The sequence below is a fragment of the Lethenteron reissneri genome, chromosome 43, assembly GCF_015708825.2.
Source record: "Lethenteron reissneri isolate LAM-NWPU_2019-01 chromosome 43, ASM1570882v1, whole genome shotgun sequence".
Taxonomy (NCBI): domain Eukaryota; kingdom Metazoa; phylum Chordata; class Hyperoartia; order Petromyzontiformes; family Petromyzontidae; genus Lethenteron; species Lethenteron reissneri.
In genome coordinates, this window is record NC_083821.1 from 7,340,908 (window position 1) to 7,368,271 (window position 27,364).

The 27,364-nt window shown below is 45.4% G+C and overlaps 1 protein-coding gene across 9 annotated transcripts in view; it reads left to right on the plus strand.

The window, feature by feature from the left end:
- The window catches only part of LOC133353377 (otoferlin-like), a 163,259-nt gene that overhangs the window by 84,958 nt on the left and 50,937 nt on the right, over nt 1–27,364 (plus strand). For all 9 annotated transcript variants that reach the window (XM_061569572.1, XM_061569571.1, XM_061569576.1 and 6 more), the window contains 14 exons: nt 501–632; nt 2,363–2,425; nt 3,092–3,176; nt 6,273–6,432; nt 10,899–11,085; nt 12,419–12,605; nt 15,312–15,535; nt 17,762–17,870; nt 19,338–19,533; nt 21,556–21,676; nt 22,957–23,057; nt 23,759–23,849; nt 24,526–24,642; nt 24,940–25,095. In XM_061569572.1, coding sequence (XP_061425556.1) covers nt 501–632; nt 2,363–2,425; nt 3,092–3,176; nt 6,273–6,432; nt 10,899–11,085; nt 12,419–12,605; nt 15,312–15,535; nt 17,762–17,870; nt 19,338–19,533; nt 21,556–21,676; nt 22,957–23,057; nt 23,759–23,849; nt 24,526–24,642; nt 24,940–25,095 — 1,929 coding nt within the window. The remainder of the gene's footprint in view (nt 1–500; nt 633–2,362; nt 2,426–3,091; nt 3,177–6,272; nt 6,433–10,898; nt 11,086–12,418; nt 12,606–15,311; nt 15,536–17,761; nt 17,871–19,337; nt 19,534–21,555; nt 21,677–22,956; nt 23,058–23,758; nt 23,850–24,525; nt 24,643–24,939; nt 25,096–27,364) is intronic.

Sequence of the window (27,364 nt, forward strand, 5' to 3'; positions counted from 1 at the left end):
ACATTATCAGAGTTATGTCTTTTGTTTGTATTTATGACTGCAGGTATTGCGGTCTATGCAAACATGACTCCTTGCAAAAAGGTGTCAGTTTTGTTGCCAGATAGAAGGGTAAAGAACCAATTATGGCTCAGAGCTGTTAACAGGAGATGAGCTCAACGCTCATTGGAGCAGGAAATCGCTGTGACTTTTCGTCGTTGACAAAGTTGCACTCGTTTGATTGCTCACCCAAAGGGTGAAAGGTCACCGTCGACCCGTTCAACCAAGAAATCACATCCTTCCCCATTACACCGTAACCACTGCTGCTCCCGGTTGGATAAGGAGTTTACATTATTGGCGACCCCTTATGTTGACCCCAAAGATAAGCTACAACGATTACCATTATTTTCCATGGACCATGGGACTTCCCTTTCCCCATTTGGGAACTCACAGCGGGTGATCTCTGCGAAGCATCATGCAGCGGTTGCAGTGGCCACCAGTGTCCGCATCCTTGCGTCCGCCAGGTGAGCGTGATGATCATCGAGGCCCGACAGCTGGTGGGCCTCAACATGGACCCGGTTGTGATTGTGGAGGTCGGGGAAGAAAAGAAACAGACGAGCCAGAAGGAGTCCACGAACTGCCCCTACTACAACGAGGTGAGAGCAGCAAGAGCCCCTGCTTTTTTCGCATATTTACTAAACTGTTTAAACATTTTTATTTTACCAGGTAAGGCCCCGGCGAGCTACATAGCTTTTTTATCGAAAGCGACCTGGCCACAAATGATAGCTCAACGAAGTGGGCTTATCACGTGGAGATTTATAGCAGCCAAATGCTATGGATGGATGTTGATTCGAAATGTGGAGGGAAAAACCGGAGGACCTGGAGAAAAATCCACGCGACTACGGAGAGAATATGCAAACTCTATATATACAGGCATCGGGGTTGGGATCGAACCCATGACCTCCTGTAGACCAGGCAAGGTAGTTAACATCTCGCCACCTTGGCACCCCATAGATCCATGTTAGGGCCGTCACTACAGAGTGATATTGCAATATATCGTTTATATATACGGTACCCGATAATTGCATCATCCGTCCTGCTAAATGTTGTGATACAGTACTATGATTTATTTGTAATTATTTTATAATGTATTTATACGTAGGCTTTCACGACCAATATGATTCGTAATGTCTTTTTCGGGTTAGAACGTGGGGATAAAATGTATTTTTTTTACTATACCCCTCCACCACACAACACAGTTAATAAAATCAAGCTGTCGTGTGGGCAAATATCCCCATTGATTTGGTTTATCAGCAAAACTGAACCGTTCAAGAGCAAGCAACATTTGACGATTTTCTATGAATGACTTTTCGCTGGAAATTACAACCAGCATCCTCAGGTGTTGAAAAAGCTCAGCTCATGCGTGGGGAGAAGGGTAATCATTTGAAAATGATATCGTATCTACACGATCTAACCCACAGAAATGAATAATGAATCGTATAAAGCCTGACAATATTCACGAAATAGCCAAAGTGCAGTGATTAATGCTTTAAATAAAGACATTAGCTATTACCCATTATATTAGTGGTTTGCTAAATGTGTTCCGGAGTGAGTGGCGGCATGGTGGTTATATGACATAATGTTCATCGTGCTGTGATTGTCTTCTTGAGTAACAGATTGCATCTGCGTTCAAAGCATCAGAGTTTGTAACATTGCAATGATTAGCAGACCCGTGGTAGGGTTTATGTTGATTCAACAGCAAGTTGAATAACATTGCGGTAAGATGTATTAACGCTTGAAGTTCTGCAAAGCACAAAAATTAGACTGTTATAATCATCCGATTGTGAACATGTATATTGTACCGTAGTATAAGTTATTTTGTTTAACCATGTGAGGACCAAAGAGACCAGGGTAGTCTTACTTGAAAGAGTGACCTGGGGCATCAGTCTGCCAGTCAGGGGCGAAGTATTACCGCTGTGCGTAAAATCCCAATTGCATAATTTATGGGTAATTTTCAAACTTACCAAATTTGGACCCTGAAAACCGGCACACAAACGGCTCATAGGTATATCACCGTGGTTACCAGAGTACACCCGCAGTAGTAACCGGGGCGGCCGCTGGAATTAGAACCGTGAACCTCTGCAATGAGCGGTGAATGCGCTGCCGCTGAATCTAGATTTGAAGTTTTCGTGACTGCAGGGATCCATACTCTTTGGTTCTTTTGGTAAAGTCACGTGGATAGAAAATAAATTAAATCACGACGTTTCGGCCGCAACCTGTGGCAAAGTGATGTCGTGGCGACCCCGGGTCTGTGCGCTTGACCGCTGAGCTCGCGAGCACCTCGAGTGAGTTGCAGTACTCACTCACCCGTTCCTTCTCGTTGCAGTATTTTGTGTTTGACTTCCACACGCCTCCCAACATGATGTTTGACAAGATCATAAAGATCTCGGTGAGTGTCGTCGCGTTGCTGCAGTCAGAGTTATAAACGTTTGTTTTTAATGTGGATCGTGCGCTTGAAATATTGGCTCGTCTCGTGGGACCTGTGGACATTTGACGACAGAATAATTACGATGGCATAGCTTTATTTAAAGTTACAATGGTCAGCAGAACCTCTGAAAATGATACAAAACACTTTATTTTTGCCAGTTACGTATAATATAATTTCCACGTATTAATGTCTTCTACTTGCTTTGTTTTTTTATTTGTAATATTAACATAACACATGAATGCATATGAAAATAAAAGTCTGACTTCAAATAATAACACAAATCCCAAATTGTGCCAAATTCATTAGAGATCTGTGGATCGATAATCCCATTTACGGCCTATGGCCAGTTAAATCAAGCACAGTTCCGAATATTCCGTCCAAGAAATTTAAACTGAAGGAAAATATTGCTTCAGGTGTTTGAAGTATTCTGCTGCTGATATATTTAACTCAGTTGTAGAACTAAGTTCAGCTTAGAGTTGTTGTTGTCCTATTTCCGCACCTCCAATTCGCACGGTTGGCTACATATAGTGTGAAAGAAGTTCAACATACATACGTACATACAGCTGTGGATGATTTATGCCAATTGTCTGCCTGTCGTGATCACATCGCTCGTGTATTTATTCGCAGGTGATCCACTCAAAGAACTTAATCCGAAGTGGAACTCTTGTCGGCACCTTCAAATTAGACGTCGGCACAGTCTACAGTCAGCCTGGTAAGAGAGTTGTCCTTTGAAATTGTTGAAGTCTGGGCTCGTGAACGTTGCAATGAGTCTTTAAAAATAAAAAGTGTTGTATGTATGTCGAAACTTCTTTCGCAACGTATGTAGCCAACCGCACTCATCGGAGGTGGTAATCGGAGGTCTTCTTCCTCTTTGGGTTATCAGACAGTTGCGTTTTTGTTCCCTGTAAAAAGCACCCAAAGTGCCTGGGGAAAATCCTTGCAAAGGAGGAGATATCTCTCAAACTCAAACAGATAACCCGCCCAGACACTTACTTGCTTTACTGCCTCCTACAGGCACATTTGCTGCCGTTCCCTCCTTTGGCCACGACAAAATGTCACGATAAGATTGACAGATATAAATGCGGCGCCTAAAAGTGACAACAGCAGTGTCTCTTGCAAGCAATTCAAATGGGAGTGATTGGGGTGAAAGCGACTGCCTATCCAGCTGGGTGGCGCTGAAGGTTGGAGCGTTGAGCTACTGCATGGGAAGGTTGTGAGTTCGAATCTCGAATCTCAGTTGGGGTTCGACTCGGCCCATTAACCATCCTTCATCGGTAAAATGAGTTTGACTTCATGGGAAGTCAGCAGTGGTTATGTAATGAAAATGCTTTCTCCTGCCTTAAAAAGTGTGGAATGTGTGTACCACTTTTTCAGAGCTTCCGTCATAATATGAGCTTGTTTGAGGGGGAGAAATGCTGCCATCATCATTATTGTCATTATCATCAGTTGGCAAGATTTTATTGCATTACATATCTCAGTTCATTAAGCTTTGCTCACTGTGTGATTAGCTTTCAAAGTAAGGTGGAATATAATAATAAGCAATTGTAAAGATTTCATCTGACAACTATGAGACATTCCCTGTCGGTTGCTCCAATGCGCACATCTTTTAACCATTGCTGCAGTGGCTTTAGAATTTTTGCCTTACAATCGCACCTCTGTGTTAAATTTACCCGGTATTAAATGTACGCCAAATACCCCGATTGGCACTGAGTGTCAAAAAAAAACACAGCACATGTTCTGCTGAATGTGAGCGCCGCAGGACATTGATTGCATCTTTTTATTGCTGTCCAGAAATGTAATTACGTTGTAATTCCAAAATAAGTTGGGGTGGAGAAATTGTGTTATGATCATGGCTGCTTAATGATATATATTTTTTTAAATCTGCGTATGGCTTGGTTTTTAAAGCAGTCAGACATTCCTTAGATGATTGCATAATTAAGTTATGTACAATTTTATCAGCTGCCAGGCACGGGTCTGTGGATCTCCAATGCCTTCACACATGTGCCACCAATAAAAAGAGGAGTTTTATTTGTATTTCGATTTAAAACTTTTGTGACCGCAGGGATTCATATTCTTGGTTCTTTCGGTAAAGTCACGTAGAAGGGAAATAATAAAATAAATAAACTAAAACATAATAAAGTTCTCACGACGTTTCGGCCACAACACAAGCAGCTGTCCTCAGCTGCTTGCTTGACTTTACCGAAAGAACCAAGAATATGAGTTTTATTTGTGTTCATTGATTTATATCAGCCGAGCGACATTATTTAGAAAGTCAGCCCTCTTGCCGTTTTGATATCCCAATGGGATTTCTGAGGCTGAAGGGGTTAGGACTGTGGCCAGGGAGGCTCGCAGATTGCATTTGGCTGTCAGGGCAAAGGTCACTGGTTATACGCCTCATATCTACCCTCGTGTTGTGAATCGAGCAGCAGTGAAAATTGTGCGATATTTTGCATGGGGTGGTGGTATTATAGGTCAGCTGTTCCCATTCTATTTCGTACACTTAAGGTGATTAAAATACAGAAGTATTTCCATCGTTTCCTAGATCACAACTAAGGGCACCCACTCCCATTTTGGTGACCCAGATAGCTCTTGGTGAAACACAACAAACTCGAAACTTGGAACTACTGTCGCATGTATATATGCTGGCCGTCTGGATGCCGTGTACCCTGGTTCTGTGATTTCCTTTTCGTTTTGTTGAGAATGTGAAGAGAAACGAAATATCTAGTTCCCGCAGACATGGGACCCATATTGATCTTGATAGAGACTCTGTGGCTGAATGTAACTGACCAGTATTGATGTAAAGTGTTGACATTGGCTCCAGGTGTACAACTGTGATAATCACGCTGCTGCTGCTACAAATCAATGATGGTTTATATATCAAGTAGTATTGCTGTGGAGAAATCCACGCACACTTTTACAAATTCAACTGAATTTTAATTTTCAGATGTTCCAAGTTACACCACAATCCCTAGTCTGGGAGATACAACATTATCCATCACTGATCTGTACAGTGCCTGGTGGTAGTCTGAAAGTGTGCAATACTCAAGTCCAATTGTATGTTATCTCTGTTGTATTAAACGTATGTTTATATCATACTGTCTACATCTGCCAGAAAGTGCACATTTCCCCCGCAATCATCAACCCTTCAAAACAGAACCAGCACAAGTAACCTGGAATTTTGAGTCAGTGCATTGCAAAATGCCTGCATCAAAATTCCATGAGCGTCATTCTATTGGTACACAAAGTAATCGCTTATTGGAAACGCAAATGAAGGCGTATGATATTTTGAGTTTTTTTTTACGATTGTGTGCCACTCCTTAATGGTAAAAAAAAAATTAGATCTTAAAAACTCTGAGACTCTTGCTTAAAAAAAAGCATTTGGGCAGTGCCCTCATCTGCATTGGCCATGCAGAGCCAGCGGTGAATATTTTTCAAGATAGGCATTTCTGTTGGATGACCGCTGTTAGCTTACCACAAAATGGTACCTATTTTATCGACGGCACAAGGATGGTAGACCGAGTTGACCTCCAACCGGGATTTTGTTTTGTTTATTGTAACTCAACAAGAGCCCGGTACAAAGCACAACCACGCATGGAGAGGGCACAGATACTCCGCGGACAAAATCCCAAGCTCGGTGCTTTTGGGTTTCAAGCAGGGGGAGAAACCAACCGGGATTTTAACTCGTGCCCATTCCAGCCGTATCCCTCAGCCAGCCAGGCAGACGGCGCAACACCGCCGTCTCGTAGCGACGGTGAATTAACCGTCATGTCCCGCTGCGTTCCTTGTGCACCCTCGTCGATGACGGCAGACCACCGCTTCTACCACAAGTGGGCCGTGCTCACCGACCCAGACGACATCACGGCTGGCATCAAGGGCTACGTGAACTGCGACATCGCCGTGGTGGGGAAGGGCGACAACATCAAGACGCCGCACAAGTCCGTCGACAACGACGCCGACTCCATTGAAGGGTTTGTACCTTCCACGCGCTCCATTTCACGCAAGAGGTTAAAAGTAAAAAGGGGGGGGGGGTAAAAATAGAGGTCGATGATTTCCGGCTCAAATTGCCAATTGAGGCGGTGCTCATCTCCCGTTTACAGCCTGGCCAGCACCTGAACATGATAACAGCAGCGCCTCTTGCAAACAATTCAAGTGGGAGTGATTGGGGTGAAAACGACTGCTTATGTCAGCCGAGTGGCGCTTCGGGTTTGGGGCGTTAAGCAAAGCATGAGAAGGTTGCGAGTTCAAGTCTCAGTCGGGGTTCAACTCGGCCCAGTGGTGGAAATTCCACGTTCGTATGGCAAGGATGAGTCGATCCACAGGACAACCCCACAAAGCGGTACTCATTTTATCAACCCCAGAGGGAGGGTGGACCGAGTCAAGCCCTCTCACCAGGATTTGAACTCACAACTTTTTTTTGTGTGAAGCTCACTCTAACGCTGAGCCACTTGTAGAGGTGGCCCATGGCATTTTGTGTGATTGACATCAAATGTAGCAGAGAAACATGCTCACAGTTGGTTCGCGATGTTCATAACGCTTGTCAATACGAAGAGGGGAGCCTAAAGTATAATAATTGTGCAACCTTTATCCCTTAGTGTCTTTAAAACGTATATCAATGTGCATGTGCGTTGACTTATTTAAAATATCGATTTAAAGCTTTCGTGACTGCAGGGATTCATCTTCTTGGTTCTTTCGGTAAAGTCACGTAGAAGGGAAGTAATAAAATAATAAAAATAAAACATAATAAAATAATTATTTTATTATGTTTTATTTTAATAATAATAAAAATAAAACATAATAAAATAATTATTTTATTATACTTTACCGAAAGAACCAAGAAGATTATTTAAAATACGCGACAAATAACTCGATGTAAAACAATGATATGCTACAGAATCTTTAAAAAATATAAAGGAATTCTCTTGCCGTTTATACACTTTTTAAAATAAGATAAAAATGCTTGAAGTTGTGGTTGCATGGTTCAGGAGTCAGAGCACTGAGCTGGCACTGATGAAATTCAGGTTTCCAGTATAACATTTTCAAGTATAGTGAGTTGATGGATAGCAGGCTGGCCACCAATTAATAGATAACAACAACAAAATCACGTTGAATCTTGATTATATATTGGCAGTGCTGAGAATAAAAAATATTTTTGGTGTAATTGCTATGCAATGAAGATTTACCTTAAGGAATCTCAGGAGTAGCTCTGTAGTATCTGCTTCTATGGGCCATTCCATCACATAGTGATGCATTGCTTTGCGAGCGTTTCGAATGGATACTTCGTATTACATATGTAATGCGGGCGCGGGCGACCTCCCGGATGTGACGTCACGGAGAGGTGGAGTTAGGTGACGTGGGAGGAAAGGTTAAGGTTCTTAAGGGAGGAGACCGGAAGAGGAAGGCAGAACGAGTGGGACTGGACCAGAGTAAGGCCACGTGGGCAAAGCCAAGGGGTGGCAGCGGCGGCCAGCGGTGGCCAGCTAAGGGAGCAGCCAGCGGAGCTGCGAGAGAAGACAGCGGTGGGGCGGCTGGAGAGAAGGCGGACGAGGAGCTGCGGGGAACACAGCCGGCGAGGCTGTGTGTGAGGGAGAGGCTACGAGAGCGACGAGAGGAGAGAGAGGCTGAGAGAACGACGAGGGGAGAAACTGCAGGAGAGCAGTATCAGTGTCAGTATAGAGTCTTATAGAAGGACAGCCGTGCGGGTTAAGAGAGAAGAACCGAATAAAGGACACCAAGCCAGACATCGTGGTCGAGTCCTTTATTACATTGGTGTCGGAAGTGCAACGGCATGTCGAAACAAGTGAGAAAGAAAAATGTTCCAGCGCCGGCATCGGCTTCTTCGTCCGAAGACGAAGACTTCCCTCCAAACATGGATCCTGCCAGGGTGGTGGAGGAGAGCCCTGCTGAAACGAGTGCGGGGACGGGAGTGGAAGATGTAGCCACAGTGTCAGGGCCGCCGACACCATCAGACGCTGATCGGCGATGGCTGCAGGTGGCTGAGCAACTGGAGACTCTCAAGGACGCCCTGGGCCAATTGTGTCATCTCGTCACCCCAAGCACGGCGACGGAGAGAGCGGAGAGTGCTCCACAGGCCGCCACGGGTTCTTCACTCCCGGCGCCATGGGCCACGCGGCAGGAGGCCGCCATCTTGCGCGTGCCGCGGCGGGAATCCGCCATCTTGACCACGCCGCGATTCGACGCCATTTTGAATTTGCCTCCGGAGGAACCATCGGCGGAGGGCGGAGTGAAGCGAAGTCGGAGTCGCCATCTCACCACGGTCAAGGAATTCGCCATTGGGGGCGACTGGAGCGCTTTCGCCTGCAGATTTTTAGCGGCGGTCCGTTCTGCGAGATGGACCGATGCTGAGGCCTTGGAAGTGTTGCCGACTCTTCTGGACGACGAATCTGTTCGTTTTTTTCGCTCCATTAAGGCCGAGAAGAAGAGGACATTATATGGAGTTTTTCAAGAAATGGCCGACGCCTACGAGCCACCTGACGACGCGCATCGGCGATTCGCTCAACGACAACGAGCGCCCGAGGAGTCGCCTGTGGCGTACAGGGGTGCAGTGCTTGATTTGGCTATGGCCGCGTATCCAGATACAACACCTGACCTGCTCGAGCCTCTCATCTTGGGCAAGATGCTCGAGCTGTCGCGGGATCTTGGGATTCCCATGCCGGTGTGCGGGCATGAGAAGCTCACCTCCCGGGCGGCGGCGAAATGTCTGGATGCACAATTCAACCTACGACGATGGAAACAGGTCACGGCGTGGACAGGGAGGCCCGTCGCGGAGGGTGGCGCTCTGGGTTGGGACCCTACGAAGTCGGTATACGTGCCGGATGAGCGGGGCCCTCAGGAGCTGACGGCCGCCTCGGTGCCATGGTCAGGCCGCGGTGGACCGGCCTCTCGTGCTGCACCGCCGATACGCGGGCGGCGCGATGCAAGGCCTGCGCTTCGGCGCAACGACGCCGATTGCTTCCGCTGCGGACGGAAGGGCCACTACGCGAAGGACTGCTGGGCCCGCATCCCGGGTCCGCCACAACAGGAGGCCTCATTACCGGCCAAGCCGCCCAAGGATCCACCGAAACAGGCAGGCCGGCCTTGACACCGGAGGGGACGAGGCGCTCTGCTCGGAGGGTGCCTGCCAGATCTGCGGGTCCTTCGAGCCCTGCAGCCCTTCCGACCCCGCTGCAGACGCATCCGCGGGACAAGCCCAAAACTGATCCTTCAAGGACACGGGACGTTGGTGGACTTCCAACAGCGACAGGGGGATTTCACCCTGTCGCTCCTCAAACTCAATCACGTTCCCGTTCCGCGGATGGGCCGCCGACCGTCCGGGACGGGCCGGCGACCCGCACACGCTCTAAATCCCTTGTGTTTCGTTGATTGTTATGTTGTATTGTTCTTACTGTGTATTTATTGCCTGCTTCTGCTACGTTATTGATTGTTGAGTTGTGTTGATTGTTCTTACTGTTATATTGCATGCTTGGTGTCCTTTGGTGTGTTACGCTCGGGTTCGCCCGCATTACTGTTGGTGTTGTTCAGCCGAGGTCGGCTGGGTTTTTCTCCACGGGGGAGGGTGGTGTAATGCGGGCGCGGGCGACCTCCCGGATGTGACGTCACGGAGAGGTGGAGTTAGGTGACGTGGGAGGAAAGGTTAAGGTTCTTAAGGGAGGAGACCGGAAGAGGAAGGCAGAACGAGTGGGACTGGACCAGAGTAAGGCCACGTGGGCAAAGCCAAGGGGTGGCAGCGGCGGCCAGCGGTGGCCAGCTAAGGGAGCAGCCAGCGGAGCTGCGAGAGAAGACAGCGGTGGGGCGGCTGGAGAGAAGGCGGACGAGGAGCTGCGGGGAACACAGCCGGCGAGGCTGTGTGTGAGGGAGAGGCTACGAGAGCGACGAGAGGAGAGAGAGGCTGAGAGAACGACGAGGGGAGAAACTGCAGGAGAGCAGTATCAGTGTCAGTATAGAGTCTTATAGAAGGACAGCCGTGCGGGTTAAGAGAGAAGAACCGAATAAAGGACACCAAGCCAGACATCGTGGTCGAGTCCTTTATTACACATATACACAATATCAGTAAAATTGTGTGTATGTGTGTGGTGATTATTTTTGCTGACTTTTTGCCAGGTCCCCGTCGCAAAAGAGGTTTTTAACCTCAAGGATTTATTACCTGGCTAAATAAAGGTGAATTAAAATATATAGTAAACACTTACCATTAAATATTGGCCTGAATCATGTGCTTCCAACGGCATTTTCTGCCTATATCTGTCATGAAAATAGCCAATTCAGCAGAAACTAGCAGCAGTCTTAAAGCTTCCATCAAATACAAGTAGAACCATATTTTCTATTATCAAATCAAATGAGGTAAAAACAAACAATTTAGATATGTTTGCTCTCGTAAAACACTTTTGTATCGTCCATACTTTCATTTTATTCTGGGAAGGAATCTGCTGCTCCCGGAAGGGATCCCGGCAGATCGGCAGTGGGCCCGTTTCTCCGTGAGGATCTACAAGGCCGAGGGCCTGCCCAAGATGAACACCGCCATCGTGGCCAACGTGAAGAAGGCCCTCATGGGCCAGGAGAGGGACCTCGTCGACCCCTACGTGCAAGTCTCCTTCGCTGGACAGAAGGTGCAAGCGAGCGGGGGGGTGGAAAGGGGAGCGATCGTAGCACCCCTTAACTCCGCACATTTGCGTGCAACACCCGTTTTATGCTGAGCGTGTGAATATGTGCACACCTACGGTCACGAAAGAAGTTCAACATACATACATACTTGACATGAATACATTCATATCCACACATGAACATAATGATCCCTAATTCTAGATTTGAAGCTTTCGTGACTGCAACGATTCATATTCTTAGGTTTTTTCGGTAAAGTCATGTAGGTAAAAAATTAAAATTAAAATGAATAAAAGTAAAATAAAATAAAAAATCACTACGTTTTGGAGGCAACACAAGCTTCCGTCTTCAGGTGGAACCGTCACAGCACGACTGCTGCATCAAGTAAGAGAAATTCCAAGAAAACAGTCCTTGTATAAATACTGGTTGAGGGTGGGAGGAGCCATTGTGAGGTTCGGTGTTGCTGAAGCACGCCTACGTGACTTTACGGAAAAAACCTAAGAATATAATGATCCCTACTTTAGGACTGTGTTGCCAAGGAAATTGCTGTTTGAGAATCTCTTTCTTGGCTGTTGAAGTGTACCTTTTGAGGATGATGGTGTGGTCAATATCAAACCCGATTTCAGTTTTCAGTCAACTGACCTTCAGGAGCAATACGGTTGAGAGCGATGGAGAGTGTCTTGTGGTTGTTGAATACGTGCATACAGGAATATATCTGGGGAATGGAGGCAGCTAACCCACAATTTGTTTTGGACAGGATGGAGAAGGTCTTATTCTGTCACAGGCCTTCTTGACTCCTCAATCGAGAAATCCATCCATCACACGAAGGCAGCCATCCCTTGTAGTTTTTTACACTAAGTCCTGAAAACAAATGGGGTCAAAGGATCAATTTGAGACAGGTGCCTTCCCTGCATGTATTTTTTTTATTGGCATGGGCACCATGGTGACAAGATGTTACCTAGCTCACCTGGTATACTGGAGGTCGTGGCTTCGATCCGGACCCTGACGCCTGCTGTATATTTGGAGTTTGCGCGTTCTCCCCGTGGTCGTGTGGATTTTTGTTGTCCAGGTCCTCCGATTCTTCCCTCCACATTTAGAATCGACGTGTGCGTTTAGAGTATTTGGACGCTGTACATTTCCACGTGACAAGCCGCTTCGTTGAGCTGTCATTTGTGGTAGTACAGTAGAACCTCTGGTCACGAACGACCAAATCGGGTTGCGACCAAAGTTATGGAACGAATTATGGTCGTGACCAGAGGTTCTACTGTACTTCAGTGGACCATACATGTGGGGAAAGAAAAACTTTGACCCTTGTGCTGCGTGCTGTGCACTGGCGCCCAGGGCAAGACGTCCGTGCAGCGGAACAGCTACGAGCCGGTGTGGAACGAGCAGGTGGTGTTCACCGAGCTCTTCCCACCACTCTGCCGCCGTATGAAGCTCCAAATCCGCGACAGCGACAAAGTCAACGACACGGCCATCGGCACTCACTTCATCGACCTCAAGAAGATTTGCAACGACGGGGATAAAGGTGCCCTCCCCCCGCCTCGCTCGTTGGAGTTCAACGTACAGCGGCCACTAGTCGGTTGCCTCCGTACGACCCTTCTGTAGCTTGTTACCGTGGGTACTGTTCCCACTATTTTTCTTTATCGATTAGTCCGCCCATGATGGTGAGTCGGGTCTACCACACTGACCGTTTCGTCTCATCCACACAGCGCGTTCAACCACCACACTAAAGGTCACAGCTCTTCTCTTTCTCTCTCTCTGAGTCTCTCCACGCACTGCTCGATCTTAGAATTAGCTCCCATTATCTCATTCCCACACGTTCTTATAGACGTCCTCAATGCGAGTAACGTATTCACTTTCGTCGAGTGCGGTTTCGTTGCCGGCCAATTTGGTGTTTTGCACCTTTGGCCGATTGGGTATGTGCTCAGCAACCGTGATTTCGTTTTTTTAAGCCGCTTGTTTGCTCTGACATTATTATTATTATTTGTACATTGCGCGACGTATTTTTTTTCCACTTTCACTCTCCTCGGTGATGTGGGAGTGCGTTAGGGGGATGTGTACATAAGGTCGGTCAAGTGCTTTTTTAATCCGAAATTGAGCACAAGTCAGGTGCACCATCATACGCTTAAACGGAGCACAGCATCAGCAGCATCATCAGCAGCAGCATCATCAGCAGCAGCATCAGCAGCATCAGCAGCAGCATCATCATCAGCAGAAGCATCATCATCAACAACATCAGCAGCATCAGCATCATCAGCAGCATCAGCAACATCAGTAACATCAGCAACATCAGCAGCAGCAGCATCATCAGCAGCATCATCAGCATCATGAGCAGCAGCGGCATCAGCAGCATCATGAGCAGCAGCATCATCAGCAGCAGCATCATCATCAGCATCAGCAGCATCATCATCAGCATCATCAGCAGCAGCATCATTAGCAGCATCATCAGCAGCATTATCATCATCATAAGCATCATTAGCAGCATCATCATCATTAGCAGCATCAGCAGCACCATCATCAGCATCATCATCATCAGCATCATCATCATAAGCATCATCAGCATCATCATCAGCAGCATCATTAGAAGCATCATCATCAGCAGCATCATCATCATAAGCATCATTAGCAGCATCATCATCATTAGCAGCATCATTAGCAGCATCAGCATCATCAGCATCATCATCATAAGCATCATTAGCAGCATCATTAGAAGCATCATCATCAGCAGCATCATCATCATAAGCATCATTAGCAGCATCATCATCATTAGCAGCATCATTAGCAGCATCAGCATCATCAGCATCATCATCATGAGCAGCATCAACCCTTCAATTGGACCACGAGGGGACACTCAAGTGTTATCCCTCAGATGTCCCCTTCCCAGTGGCTGTGCTAGGCATAGGTACACTAAGCAAATGCTTATGTTGATCTGAAGCTTTCGTGACTGCAGGAATCCATACTCTTTGGTTCTTCGGTAAAGTCACGTAGATAGAAAAAATAATAGATCACGACGTTTCGATCGCTACACAAGTAATCGTCTTCAGGTGGGAGAGAGAAACAGGCTGCCCTTCCAATGATTGCTCAATTTGTACACGTAATTATCAAGTTCAAATCGGAGCAGTCTTATTTGTGATTTGACCCCCCAATGTAAGCACAACTCACCTGCTCTCCCAGTTCAGGGCCAGACTTTCCATTTTCCTCCTCTTCTCTGCAAATTATTAATTGGATGTTCTCTCCACCGTCACTCTCCTTTCGTTATCTTGGAGTTTTTTTTTTATTCCCAACCCCTCCTACTGCATTATTTTGTCTTAACATATTCAGATTTTGCACAATAGCATGCTTTGTATTGCAGCAATACCAGAGGTTTATTCTCCTTTCCTTGGTAATCGAATGAACCCGGTATTTTGTCACGTCAATGTTCATTCCTGGTTCACATTGTCTTGAGGTACAGCTGTGTAGATGTTACAAACCCGATTGTGGTACATTCCACTGATCATATCAGTCCTGTGGGAGTGCTTTTATTATCTCTGTATGAAGCAGAGATGTGGACTCGAAATATGCAGTTAAAAATAAGTTGCTGGCATTTGAGGATGAGTGCTTAAGAAGCATGCAGGGTATGTCGTGGCGAAACAGGATAAAGCAGTTCAAAAATCCACAAATGAGAATGCGAGAGGTGTCAAGGTGCTGCAGATATGGTTCGGCACAGAAGGTTTACTGGGTGGGACACGTATGTGCAGGACGGGTGAGGGCCGATTTGTCGAGACAGACATTTGAGTGGTCTCCACGAGCTCAAGGCCCATGGGGGAAATACTCGGGCCAAAGTTTGGGCAGATCCTGGAGGTCATGTGTCTGCTGTGCAGCAGCTGCAGGAACCTGGTGGCGGGTATAAAGTGTTGGCAAGGTTCAGGTGGCATCAACAGCTGTGGCTGCGGTGACACGTTAAGCTAAACTAGACTATTTCTTTTATTTTATCAGGTAAGGCCCACTGAGCGATACAGCTCTTTTTCAAAAGCGACTTGATCGCAAACGATAGCTCAGCGAAGTGGCTTATCGCGTGGACATTTATCACAGCCAAATGCTCTAAGCGCACATACAAACTCCAAATATACAGCAGCAGGCGTCAGGGTCGGGATCGAACCCACGACCTCCTGTATACCAGACGAGGGAGATAACATCTTGCCAACGTGGGCACCCCTGATGCCATCGTCATCCCACCCCCCTCCCCCTGCAGGATTTCTGCCAACGTTCGGCCCGGCGTGGGTCAACATGTACGGCTCGACACGCAACTACACGCTCATTGACGAGCACCAGGAGCTGAACGACGGCCTCGGGGAGGGCGTGTCGTTCCGCGCCCGCCTCCTCTTGGGAATCTCCATGGAAATCCTGGACATCACGTCTCCGGAGTTGAGCACCAACACCGAGATCTCGGTGGAGTCCATCCCTCACGTCGCCGACGTAAGCGAAGGGAGACGCTTCGACGCCGTTCGTCCCTCTGGCAGGCTCGGTGGTTCACTCGTGAACATCGTGAAGCCTCCCCCCCTCCCCTCCATCCACCCTGACGTCGTGAATCCTGCTTCAAACAATATCCCAGAGCAACAGGTTAACTGCTGCTGGACACAACCGCATTGGCCAATGTGATTTGTAACTTTGATGCTTGCGCTTGTATCGAGAGTTCAATTTTAAAGTGCGCTTTTATTGACAGACTGTGGCGTTGTCTTGCTGTGGTCTGGGGCTGTTGTTGTTGTTGTTGTTGTTTTGTTGCCTTGTCCAAGGTTGCATTTATTGAAGAAAAATCTTATTTGTTTTGATATACTTTTTATTTTTTGTATATTTTTGTGACTTGCTTACCTTTCCTGTACTTTACACTCCTATCAGTTTTTGTATTATTATTGTAACTCTCTGATCCGCTCACACTGGGACATCTGTGAAAAAGAGCTTCATAGCTCCTCAGATTCCTCCAGTATACATAAACATCCTGATTCTGAAGCACCAAACCGTGACCAGGGCTGTTTGCTTCAGCATTTGTCACATCCATGCGAATCTAAAGCTCAATTTCAGTTGTTCTGCCACCATTGTCAAATGCATGTCGATGTACCGTAGAGTGCTCTTGACAATGACATCTGGGAATCCTAGCAGCTTTTGTTTCACAAGCCTGTCTCTGCCGAACGAGACCCAGCGGGTTAAAGCCATTCCGTGGTAACATCGCTTGAACAAAGGCTGCTTGATAACAGTGGTGTTGGAGAGATGCGTGGGCTTATGGACTTACACACGACGTTTTTTTTATACGTGGTGACGCAGATTGGTGTTTTAGTTACATGTGATGATGGCATTGGTTGCATTCGCGTTGAATAAAATACAAAGTATGAGCTAATGAGCAATTGGATGACGCTCATCTCGGTTTGATGACGAAATTAAATATACCAAAAAGAACGTTGAATAGTCTTATTGTTATTTGCGATACCGACCTAAATTTAACATGAATACGGGTAATAGATGTATAAGATTTAGTTTGTTAAAATGTTTTGGTATTGATCATATATTTTCGATTCAGGAATTAACTTCTGCATGTCGTCCATCGTTCACTATCATCAATCCAATTCGGCGCTCAAACTCTTTGAGAAAACATTTTCCATCACAGCTGTAGAGATTGATGATGACACAGCAGCATCAACAACAACACGATGTAGAAGTTCTTCAAGGTACCCTTGGTTTTCAAGTGCAAGACTTTATGCTCTTAATTCTTTCGGTAAAGTCACGTAGGTAAGAAAATATGAAATAAAAATTAATAAAAATAAATAAAAATAAAATACGTTCCATTCATTGGCTACCACATTCTGATAAGCTCCCCCCCCCCTCCTCCTCCTCCCTCAACTTGTATTTAAGGGCTTGCATCTTGAATCCCTGCCTCACTTGATGCAGCAAATCTGGCTGTGACAGTCCCACCTGATGACGGAGACTTGTGTTGCCTCCGAAACGTCGTGATTTTTATTTAATTTTTATTTATTTTCTATTAATTTTTATTTCATTTTTTTTACCTACGTGACTTTACTGAAAGAACTAAGAGTATGAATCCTTGCAGTCACGAAAGCTTCAAATCTAGAATGCAAGACTTTACTCTTTTTAAAACCCCAGAGATAATAACGTCATGGTGTTAAGTCGGGTGAACAGGCAGACTTGTCACTATATCAGAACCAGGAGTTTCTCCTGAAACGGCAAGAAAGTACCAATCGATATTCACAACAAACTTAACCTTTGCAGTAAAACCTTGGATTGCGAGCATAATTCGGTCTGGAAACGTGTTTGTAATCCAAAGCACTCGTATATCAAAGCTCTCGTATATCAGTTGTGATCACGTGATGCTCGGCAGACAAAGCGTACACACGTACTACTCGCATTGCAAGACCTCGCTCGTTTATCAAATTAATATTTATTTTAAAAAATTGCTCGTCTTGCAAAACACTCGCAGACCAAGTTACTCGCAATCCAAGGTTTTACTGTAAGTCCAATTCATGCATTCATATCAAATTCATGTCAGTATATCGAATAGCAATAACACTATTGAACATTTTTTGGTATATTTATTGTCGGACACCCTGTGTGTGTCTATATAAAAAGTGTATATATATGTGTGTGTTTCTTGTCATACATGCATCGTGTACGCCTCTTCCCTTGCGCGGACAGTCTGTAGCTGGAAAGATGGAAGAGTTTTTCTTGTTCGGAGCTTTCCTGGAGGCCACGATGATTGACAGGAAGATCAGTGACAAGCTGATCAGCTTTGAAGTCAGCATTGGTGAGTTTCCACTCCCACACTGGAACTGTGCGATCGATGTAGCTTATTGACTGTCAGTGTTAAGCGAAATGCACATTTTTAAATCCTTTATATTAAGTTCACTTGCTTGCTTGCTTGCGTGCTTGCGTGCTTGCTTGCTTGCTTACGACCGTGCAAATATTTCGGTCGTTTTTTAACCCACTTCCCGTGATCCAATCGAGATGACATTTTCCACACAGACTCGTTGTGCGTGACAATTAATTTTCGTGAAAATTTTTTTCCTAAATTTTACACTGTTTAGGGAAAAAAATTTGAATACTTAATTACCAATTGCTTAATGGTGACAGACAATCATCTGACCCATAGGTGGCAGCCATCTCAAGCCAGAGGACGAGAGGACTCTAGCCGCCCATTGCATGATGACGCAAATGTTGACTAACCACATGGCATGAAATCCCTGCCCCCACGCTATACAATGGAAACTATTTATAGAGCAGTTAAATTGTAGCCGCCAGGTTCTTGAAAGTGGTTAAACGGGTGAACGCTAGTGCCCTCGGGAATATACGGGGCATGTCAAGAAGTGATCTTACATATTAAGGATTTATAGTGAAAAACTTTGTTTTTACGGGTTAATTTTTTTTGCAGTCTAGTTATAAAGTAACTGAGTTTAAGTTTTTCCTACTTTAGATGCCCTATGCCTCATATTGCACGTGCAGCAATGCGTGGATTAAAATATGTTCTAATGCTTACTCGACATCCGTCGAATTGTTCTTATGTGCGTCTATTTTTCCCAAGGCAGTTGTTGCGTGCCATTGTTTTATGCAAACCCAGCAGCCAACGTAGATTGCACCAGTACCACATGGCAGAAAAAAATGTATACTTTAATTATTCAATTGCCCTGGATATTTCCCTTCTACGTGACTTTACCAAAAAAAAACCAAGAATACGAAAGCAATTTGTATACAAAAAAAATCAATCATTGCAAATTACCTGTCATTGACCTATGGATCACAGACATGGACTCCGCTAAGCAAAGAAGCTGGAGAGATTAATGATGGCAATTAAACTGAGAGTCAGAGGAACGTACGGATCAGAGAACACATGAAGTTCTGATTTAAAGCTTTCGTGACTGCAGGGATTCATATTCTTGGTTATTTCGGTAAAGTCACGTAGAAGGGAAACAATAAAATAATACAAGATATAAAACAATAAAATTCTCACAAACGTAACTTCATTTGTCCAGAAAAAACCGCCACTTTTTTCAAATTTTCTTGCTGTGTTTTTCACACCTGAGGATGATTGCTTGTGTTGCAGTTGAAACGTCGTGAAAATTCTATTGTTTTATATTTTTATTTTTTCTTTCCCTTCTTCGTGACTTTACCGAAAGAACCAAGGACACATGAAGTTCTGTTGCAGCATCCCATTATATCGGTATATAATCAAGTGCAACTTGGAAGGCATTATCATTGATGTGTTGTTTGTTCACAGGGAATTACGGAAACAGCTTGGATGGGCTGAACAAGTCGAATATTCTTGACCGCAGCGATGACGAGGACGAATACGACGAGGGGGATGAGGATGACGAGACTGAGCTGCTAAACGATGAGACGGATGATGCAGAAATGGATGATGACACTTCTGGCTCCTCTACTACCCCTTCCTATAAGCCGGAGACTAATGACAGGTATTAGCATACACACAACAACAACAAGATCCACGTGTTTTGGGGTCTTTCGGTAAAGTCACATAGAAGGGAAATAAAAAAATAAAAATAAAACATAATAAAAAAATTCTCACGACGTTTCGGCCACAACGCAAGCAGCCCTCCTCAGGTGGAGAATAGGTCTGTCGAGAAGATAGTCTGAATGACACACCCCATTCAGACTATGTCTTCTCGACAGACCTGTTCTTCACCTGAGGACGGCTGCTTGCGTTGTGGCCGAAACGTCGTGAGAATTATTTTATTATGTTTTATTTTTATTATTTTATTATTTCCATTCTATGTGACTTTACCGAAAGAACCAAAAAGATGAATCCCTGCAGTCACGAAAGCTTTAAATCGAAATTTATAGATCCACGTGAGTCTCGTGCCCGTAGTCCACTGGCACGAACCACTGCAGCATTCAGCCCTCACAGGAACACCTCAGGGGGCTTTTCCTGGTAGGCTGGGGATGGTTTCGTTTTATTTGTCTGTGTGTTTGGGTGATTTGTTTACCTTTCCTGTACTTTGCACTCCTCTCGTGTGTTTGTACTGTTTGTTGCTGTAACGTTCTTACCCACCCCTACTGGACATTCACGACAAAGAGCTTCACAGCTCATCGGATTCCTCCACTATGAATATGTAATATGAGAATATATCCGGCTCACTGATGTATCACAACTCGTCATGGTGATTGGCTCTGCCGGTCCTGGTTTACAGCCAATGGGGGGAAGCCTGGGGGCATGGCCCTGACGTGATGGAAGGGTGACAGCTATGGAGATTGGTTCTGTTGTCTTTGGCCTCAGCCAATGGGGAGATGAGTCAGGGGCGTGGTCCCGGGAGCTGACAAGGGAGCCTGGAAGATTCGATGCAGGCTAACGAGGATTGGCTGAAGCATACCACGTGACCCGGGGATTAAATAGGGGTAGAGAGGAATGACACGTGGTCAGAACGGGAACCAACGGAGGAAGGAGCCACGCGAGAGCGGGGCTCCGAGTTGCCACGTGGCAGTGCGTCTCTCTCGGTCTATCTGTCCCTTCATGTTGTCTATCAGCAGCGTGAAGTAGATGTAACCCAAAGTGAATAAAAGACAGATTCCAGAAGTCGTCTCAAAGAGTTGTATTACAAATAAATGTTCCGATTCTGAGTACAGGTGGTTTTCCACTGGCATTTTGCAGAGCCAAGCGAGAAACCAAACCGGGAAACAGGGCCAGAGGCAGGGTTAATCGTTTTTTGTCACGCGTTGCATCAGGCAATACACTTGAATTGGTGACGCTGACGTCACACGATCATTCCGTGTTTTCGCCAGAGTAATGTTTTTGGTTCTGCAGTGGTGAAATTAAAAAAAATCTGCTGTCAGCAAATGTTTGTGCTCGAACTTCCGCACTAATAGGAAACAGTTCCTATTTTTTTTTGTAAATCATGTCCTAGGAATATTTTACATCGACTTGCAAGCAAGTTGAACCATGTTTGTAATTCTGTCGATACACTTATTTGGGGGCTGTGAGAGTTGAACGGATTGGTGTTGGCAGGTGGTTTGACTCTATTGAAACGGACTCGGAGCGAGCGCACCGATCACTGGACCCTGCGGCCGCGTAAATATCAGCAGACACTTTAGCACACCCAGGCCGTGCAATAAACAGCGTCTGATGACCTGATGGTCATGAGTAATTACACACTGACTAATTATCAAGGGTGTAACCGTCGCGATCCTGGGTGTGAAAGATCCCCAAAACAAATAAACCCTCGAGAGTCAATGTCAATTGCCCTTTGCTCAAAGATAATTAAACTCTCCACAGAAGCACAGATCGTGACATAAACCGAGGAGATTATTCCATCGCAGGATCATAACATGATGGAGGCGGCTAGGGGAAGCATTTGCACAGCGGTGGATTGACCGCGTCTGATTAATTTGCGATGATGACAGAATGCACATTGGGCTCGGGTGCCCAGTCTTGCAGTATTACAAAGCTAACCGTGCCCACGTTGACGGCTGTTTGCTGGCAGGCAGTACTTCCACATGCCTTACTACGAGCAGAAGCCGTGCGTGCACGTGCGGAGCGCGTGGCACGACCAGCGACGGCGTCTCTACAACTCCAACATCATTGACAAGATCGCCGACAAGCTGGTACGTGCGCGATGGCCTGCTGCCCCGGTGTGGTGCGCCACACTTATGACGTGCAGAGTTTGTTGGTGTGTCCAGGGATGGATGCTGTGCGAGACACTTACGTGATCGTAATGATTTAGCGCGCGTGGTATTGGCGCAAGATTATCACGAAGGCGCAACGTATCACAGACGAGTGTAGTCTGCCAGTTGGAGGCGATATTTGCTTTGTGATTTTATCCGGTTAAGTAATTTGTGAGTCATTTAACAAATTTGGGAAAGTTGGAGCATGGAGTCGGCACACGAGCGTCCTACTCTTTATCGAGTAACATCGCAGGATATGTTAACGTCCACCGTGAAGCAGATGGCGCGCAGTATATGTGGTCAATGCGCTCACGGTGTGAGCCAGGGTGGTTCGGTTGGCTCAAACGGCGAACCTCTGCGACAAGCGGAAAATTCGATGCGACATTTCACTTGGAGGTGACAGCACAGCAACCTGATCGTTTTGCCTTCCATTTTTACTTAAAACTTTCGTGACTGCAGGAATTCATATTCTTGGTTCTTTTGGTAAAGTCACGTAGATAGGAAAAAAAAGTAAATAATATTAAAAACAAATAATAATAGAGTATCAAATTTTTTTTATTAAAAAAATTATTTTAATTTTATTGTTTTTTTGTTTTCTATCTACGCGACTTTATCGAAACAACCAAGAATGTGAGCTCGTTGCCTGTTTTGCTCACACGTCAGTCATCTCTGGGCACTCCAAATCTGCATCCACATGCAGAAAAAATACTCAACCAACAGATTTGCCTAATATGTACGAAATACAACCCGCCTGAAAATAAGTCGTGAGATCCAATGAGGACTTCTTCCCATGTGCACAAAAACAACCTTTGTGTGTGTTTCAAGTTGAGATAGGATCAATGGCAGGCATTTTGGAAGGTAACTTGGACATTTATTGAGAAAAATGGGCAAACATTGATGAAGAGAGTATGGGGAAGGGTATGAGAAGCGTAATTTTAATGTTATGCTCGTATGAAATGTATAAGCCACAAATGTAAGTTTTGCCTATCATTCCCACTTACCATTATTATCAACAGGGTAAAGGCAGAAGGCCATCTGCTGGAGGGAGCTCTAGAGAGCCCCTCCAGGTGATATTTTGGCCTACTCTTCTACACTGACCAGACTTTCACCACCACCACCACCACACACGGCCTGCCGATTGCTGAACCTGACAATGAATCAATCGCAGCAGCAGCAGCAAATAATGCTGTCACGTGTCGCAACGAATGTACATGCTGCAGGAGGAGGGCATCAACGATGTTTTGGAGACGATGAAGATAGAGAGGCCCCACCCAGAACGGAGGCTGCGGGGAGCCTTGGAGGAGATGAGCGCGGGTTGCAGGTGAGGGAGAGTGAGTCGGGAGGGCGCTGAGCAGAGCCGCCGAGACCACGTGCGGAGAATCACCTCCGTTATTTCCTGCCCCAGCGCCTTCGATTGCCATGTTTGGCTACTTACGGTGTGAAAGAAGTTCAACGTACATACATACTGTACATACATCACGCGGGGCACTTACCGGCGGGTTCACCGCTTACGAAGGGACTTGCGCCAGCTGGCCAAGCGGGAGGTCAGGCACGCGGAGTACTGACCGCCCTGGAATAACAAACCAGTGAATCTGTGTCCCCAGATGACAGTGTCGGTGTCACTGCTGAACATCTGAGTGTGGTGCGGGAAATTTTAGAATGAATGTGGCTTTTGCTGTTTGAGATCCAGACTGAAAATATGACTAAAAGAAAATGAGGATTTTTGTCCATAAAAAAGTGTTTTTTCTAATTATTAGTTTTAAAATCTTATGCTTTTCCTGTAGCCCGTCATATAATGTAATGTTAAATTACTAATGTGCATTGATATGGAACTGCCAATACTGGATATCTGTAAAAAAAATGCATCAGATTCCTCCAGTACAAATACATTTTCTGAAAAGTACGTTAATGTGTGTGTGAGTCTGGAAGTATGTTCAATATACTACACTTGTATCTTTTTCGACTGTCACTCGTGTATTGATGATTGCATTGGTCTTAATAAAAAAATACAATTTCTTTCAGCCGATTCCTTACCCTTGCCAACAAAGATCCATCTGCATTCGGGCGCACGAGATTGGACCGGGACCGTCTCAAGATATGCATGAGGGAGCTTGTAAGAAGCATTAAACATTACTATACCCTCGCCAGAATATATTACGCTCAGAATATATTTCCTACTTGGTAATGAAGTTCACGTGTGACCGCGATTGTGTCTGTGCGGCAGTGGCATAGTGGCTGTCGCACTGTGCTTCAACTCCCGGGGGTTCATAGCTATGCAATGTACGAGTGACAATTGGCATCTGAACTTGGCTTGATCCACCACTAAGTTGGCTCAGCCTAAAATTAATGTCAAGTGCTGTATTTTTTTGAGAAATATATTTTTAAAAACGTGTTTCACACTTTCGAAAAGTATACACATTAAGCTAATTTTTTATATTAGAAATATTATATTGTTAATTGATGTGGGTTGAAAAAACATCTATACATTTAGTTTCGAATTCAGCACAGAACTAATACAAAACAAATGTGCTGGTCCAAAGCATTCCATATTGGCTAGAGGTCACTACTTTACCTGACTTTTGGTACAAAAATAATGCCACTTCGTGAAGTAAAAAAAAAAACTCTGGTTTTTATTGGCAGAAACTGCACACAATGCCATTTCTGCATGGCCTCGTAGAAAGCACGTGCTTATTGAGTGTCGTCCCTTGAGCCAGAACACGCGAGAGTGACTTGAATGTGCTCGCTCTCACCCTCTCACCCTCTCTCTCTCTCTCCTTTTACTCCCAAAGGAACAGATCGGCCCGCAGGCAAAGAATCTGGTGAAGCAGGTGAAGCGGGCAAACCTCAAGGAGCGGCTCAAGACGGCCGAGGGCTTCCTGCAGAAGCTCCGGTTCCTCGCCGACGAGGTGCCGTTTCTTTGGGCCTCGAAACAAAAAAAAACCCACGCAACCAGGCGGTGCAGCCGATGAGCTGGACGCACACGAACGCCTATACACACAGCGCCTCATTTCACCCGGCACACCACATCCAGTACGCTTCGTTCAACGGCCGTGTTGATGGCCGCGGTGGGGGAAACCCACGGGTTCCGTTGCGCCGACGTAAGTTGGCGCTGCTGTTGACCTCGACGAACCACACATTGCGCCAACTATAAACCACCTGCGTCCGTGTGGCGCCTGTTGTTCCCCCTCCCCCCGCCCCCGCAGCCCCAGGACAGCATCCCGGACGTCTTCGTCTGGATGCTGGTCAACAAGACGAAGCGCGTCGCATACGCGCGCATCCCCGCCAAAGATATCCTCTATTCCATTGTAGAGGAGGAGACGGGGAAGGACTGTGGTAAAGTCAAAACGCTTTTCCTTAGGGTAAGAGCTAAAGCATTCCCTCTCTTCCAGACCACGTGCCCTAAGCACGGCTTGCGTACCCCCGGTTGAAAATGTCAGCACCCCCCCACCGTTCCACTCCAGCAGAGATTAACAGACGTGGTGCAGCGTACCTGTGACCCTTCGCAACCGTGCAGTGGAAACGCCACACACAGCTTCATTGGCTTGTGGTGGTCGTTGTGCTTGAAGCCAGCTGCATTCTTCTTCGAGTAGTTTACCCAGGAAGTTGATTAGTGCAGGAAAAGATTGTCAATAATTATTAAATGTTATGACTGCAAGTGATCTGGTGAAACTCGAGCGGCAGGAATTGTTAAGTCCTTGTTGCTTATTCCCTTTTTGCAATTAGTGGCATGTCCTGCGAACTTTAGTATTGATTGAATTCGACATCTACGACGCAATAACACGAGGGAAACGCTGCAATTTGAATAGCTCGTGCAAAACACCCCCACACATCGACAGCCACACCAGATGCCTCTCTTCGCACATTAATCAGCGTCCCTCGTCTTGTGTTTGCAAAAAAAAATATGTGCAGAGGTGTGCATCACCAACAGTGAAGCAAATTGCCAAAGTAAACATGGTTTAGCCATTTCATTCAGATGTTACATTTATCTCCAAGTAATTATGGGTCCACATGCAACACGGCAAGCACATGACTCTTCCAGTTGCATTTTATAAAAGCAGAAACATATTTATCGTATTCTCCGGATTTTAAGATGCTCTGGAACGTAAGACCCAAAAACGTGTGCCCAGTATCGGAAAGGTTACCTTAATCTGGTCACACACACATACGAACTTACCACCTACCGGATTACAAAATGAATCTCCCCACCCCCCGAATTTTTGCTATAAAATACAGGGGATAAAAGTGCACCGTTTATATCCAGACAATACGGTTATGATAAAATATGCCCTACCTGATTAATTTGCCCAGTGCATGCTTTGACCCCAAGTTTACCGTTGAGGACTCATTACGGCAAGGCAAACGCATGAGCATTTTAATAGCTCACAGCGCAGAAATACCCACACGCTGTTCAGAAATCAGCTGCTTCCACTGCTGTGTGTAAGAGGGTTTTTTTATTCGTTACCTTGTTTGATTTAAAAAATAAAATTCCTTATTGAAGAAAGAAGTCTGACCTCACAGATCTTTCCATGACTGATAAATACATAATTTGACCGCCATTCTCACACAAGGGCCTTGATATAATTATATTCTTCAGCATCTCTGCTACGCTGATGTCTGTTCCTGCATATTTATAAATTAACCTCTCTTTTACGGAACCATAAATAATATTTTAAACATGCTATTAAACCCTCTACACATATTAATGTTATTAATCATCATGTAACCCATACAAAGGTCTGAAATACAAAAGAACATACTGTAAATACCTGAAATTACTCGCTTGCATTTTCAACCTGGGTCTACGCGTTTTTTCCAAGGTCATACTTCAATTACAGAAAAATACAATGTGCCTTTGGAAATGATGGCAGACACTGCTGATGGCATAAACAATAATGCACATCAAGGAAATGAGCATGATCAGTGTTGCTTTGTCTGCCGTGCAAAACTGTGTTCACGTTCATGAATGCACGTACCGATCGCCGTCGGTACTTGCAGTACGTTTCATATATCTCCAAGTGTGTGCATAGTGATTGGCCTATGTTAAAAATGTACGTAAAAAATTTGGAGTACGACAAGAACATTATCTTTTACTGGGACATTATGTTTGACACGGCATAAATTATGCCATTAATGTGCAGTAATTGAAAAAGGCCTTTGAAAAAAAAATATTATTCTTCATTCTTGGTGCCTTGCAGTTCCCAATACAGTATGTCTTTATTATGCTGATTATGAACCGCTGAATTTCATATTCCAACCTCCATTCTTCTCGTAATCGCTTTGTGCGTAGCCCTACTGAGGTTAAAGTTGTCATTGCACCAATCATCGCATTTTGTGCATTTCTAGCGCAGCGCTCGATTCCCCTAGTAACGTGTGCACCTCTGTAGGATCAAGGCAAATTAGCTTCATGACTCATCTAGCTTTTTCCATTGTCATCTTGCACAATTTGCCCAAGCAAATTTTCAAATTTCAGCATTTGTATTAACGCGGCAGTTATGTAATGGGGTGGAGTATGGGGAGGCCTTCATCCAGCAGTGGATTGATGAAGGGCTGTACTTATAATTAATTATAGGAATTGCAAAACTATTTTGGGAAGTAGAGTCTAGTACCACGAGTTCACCAGTTTACAGC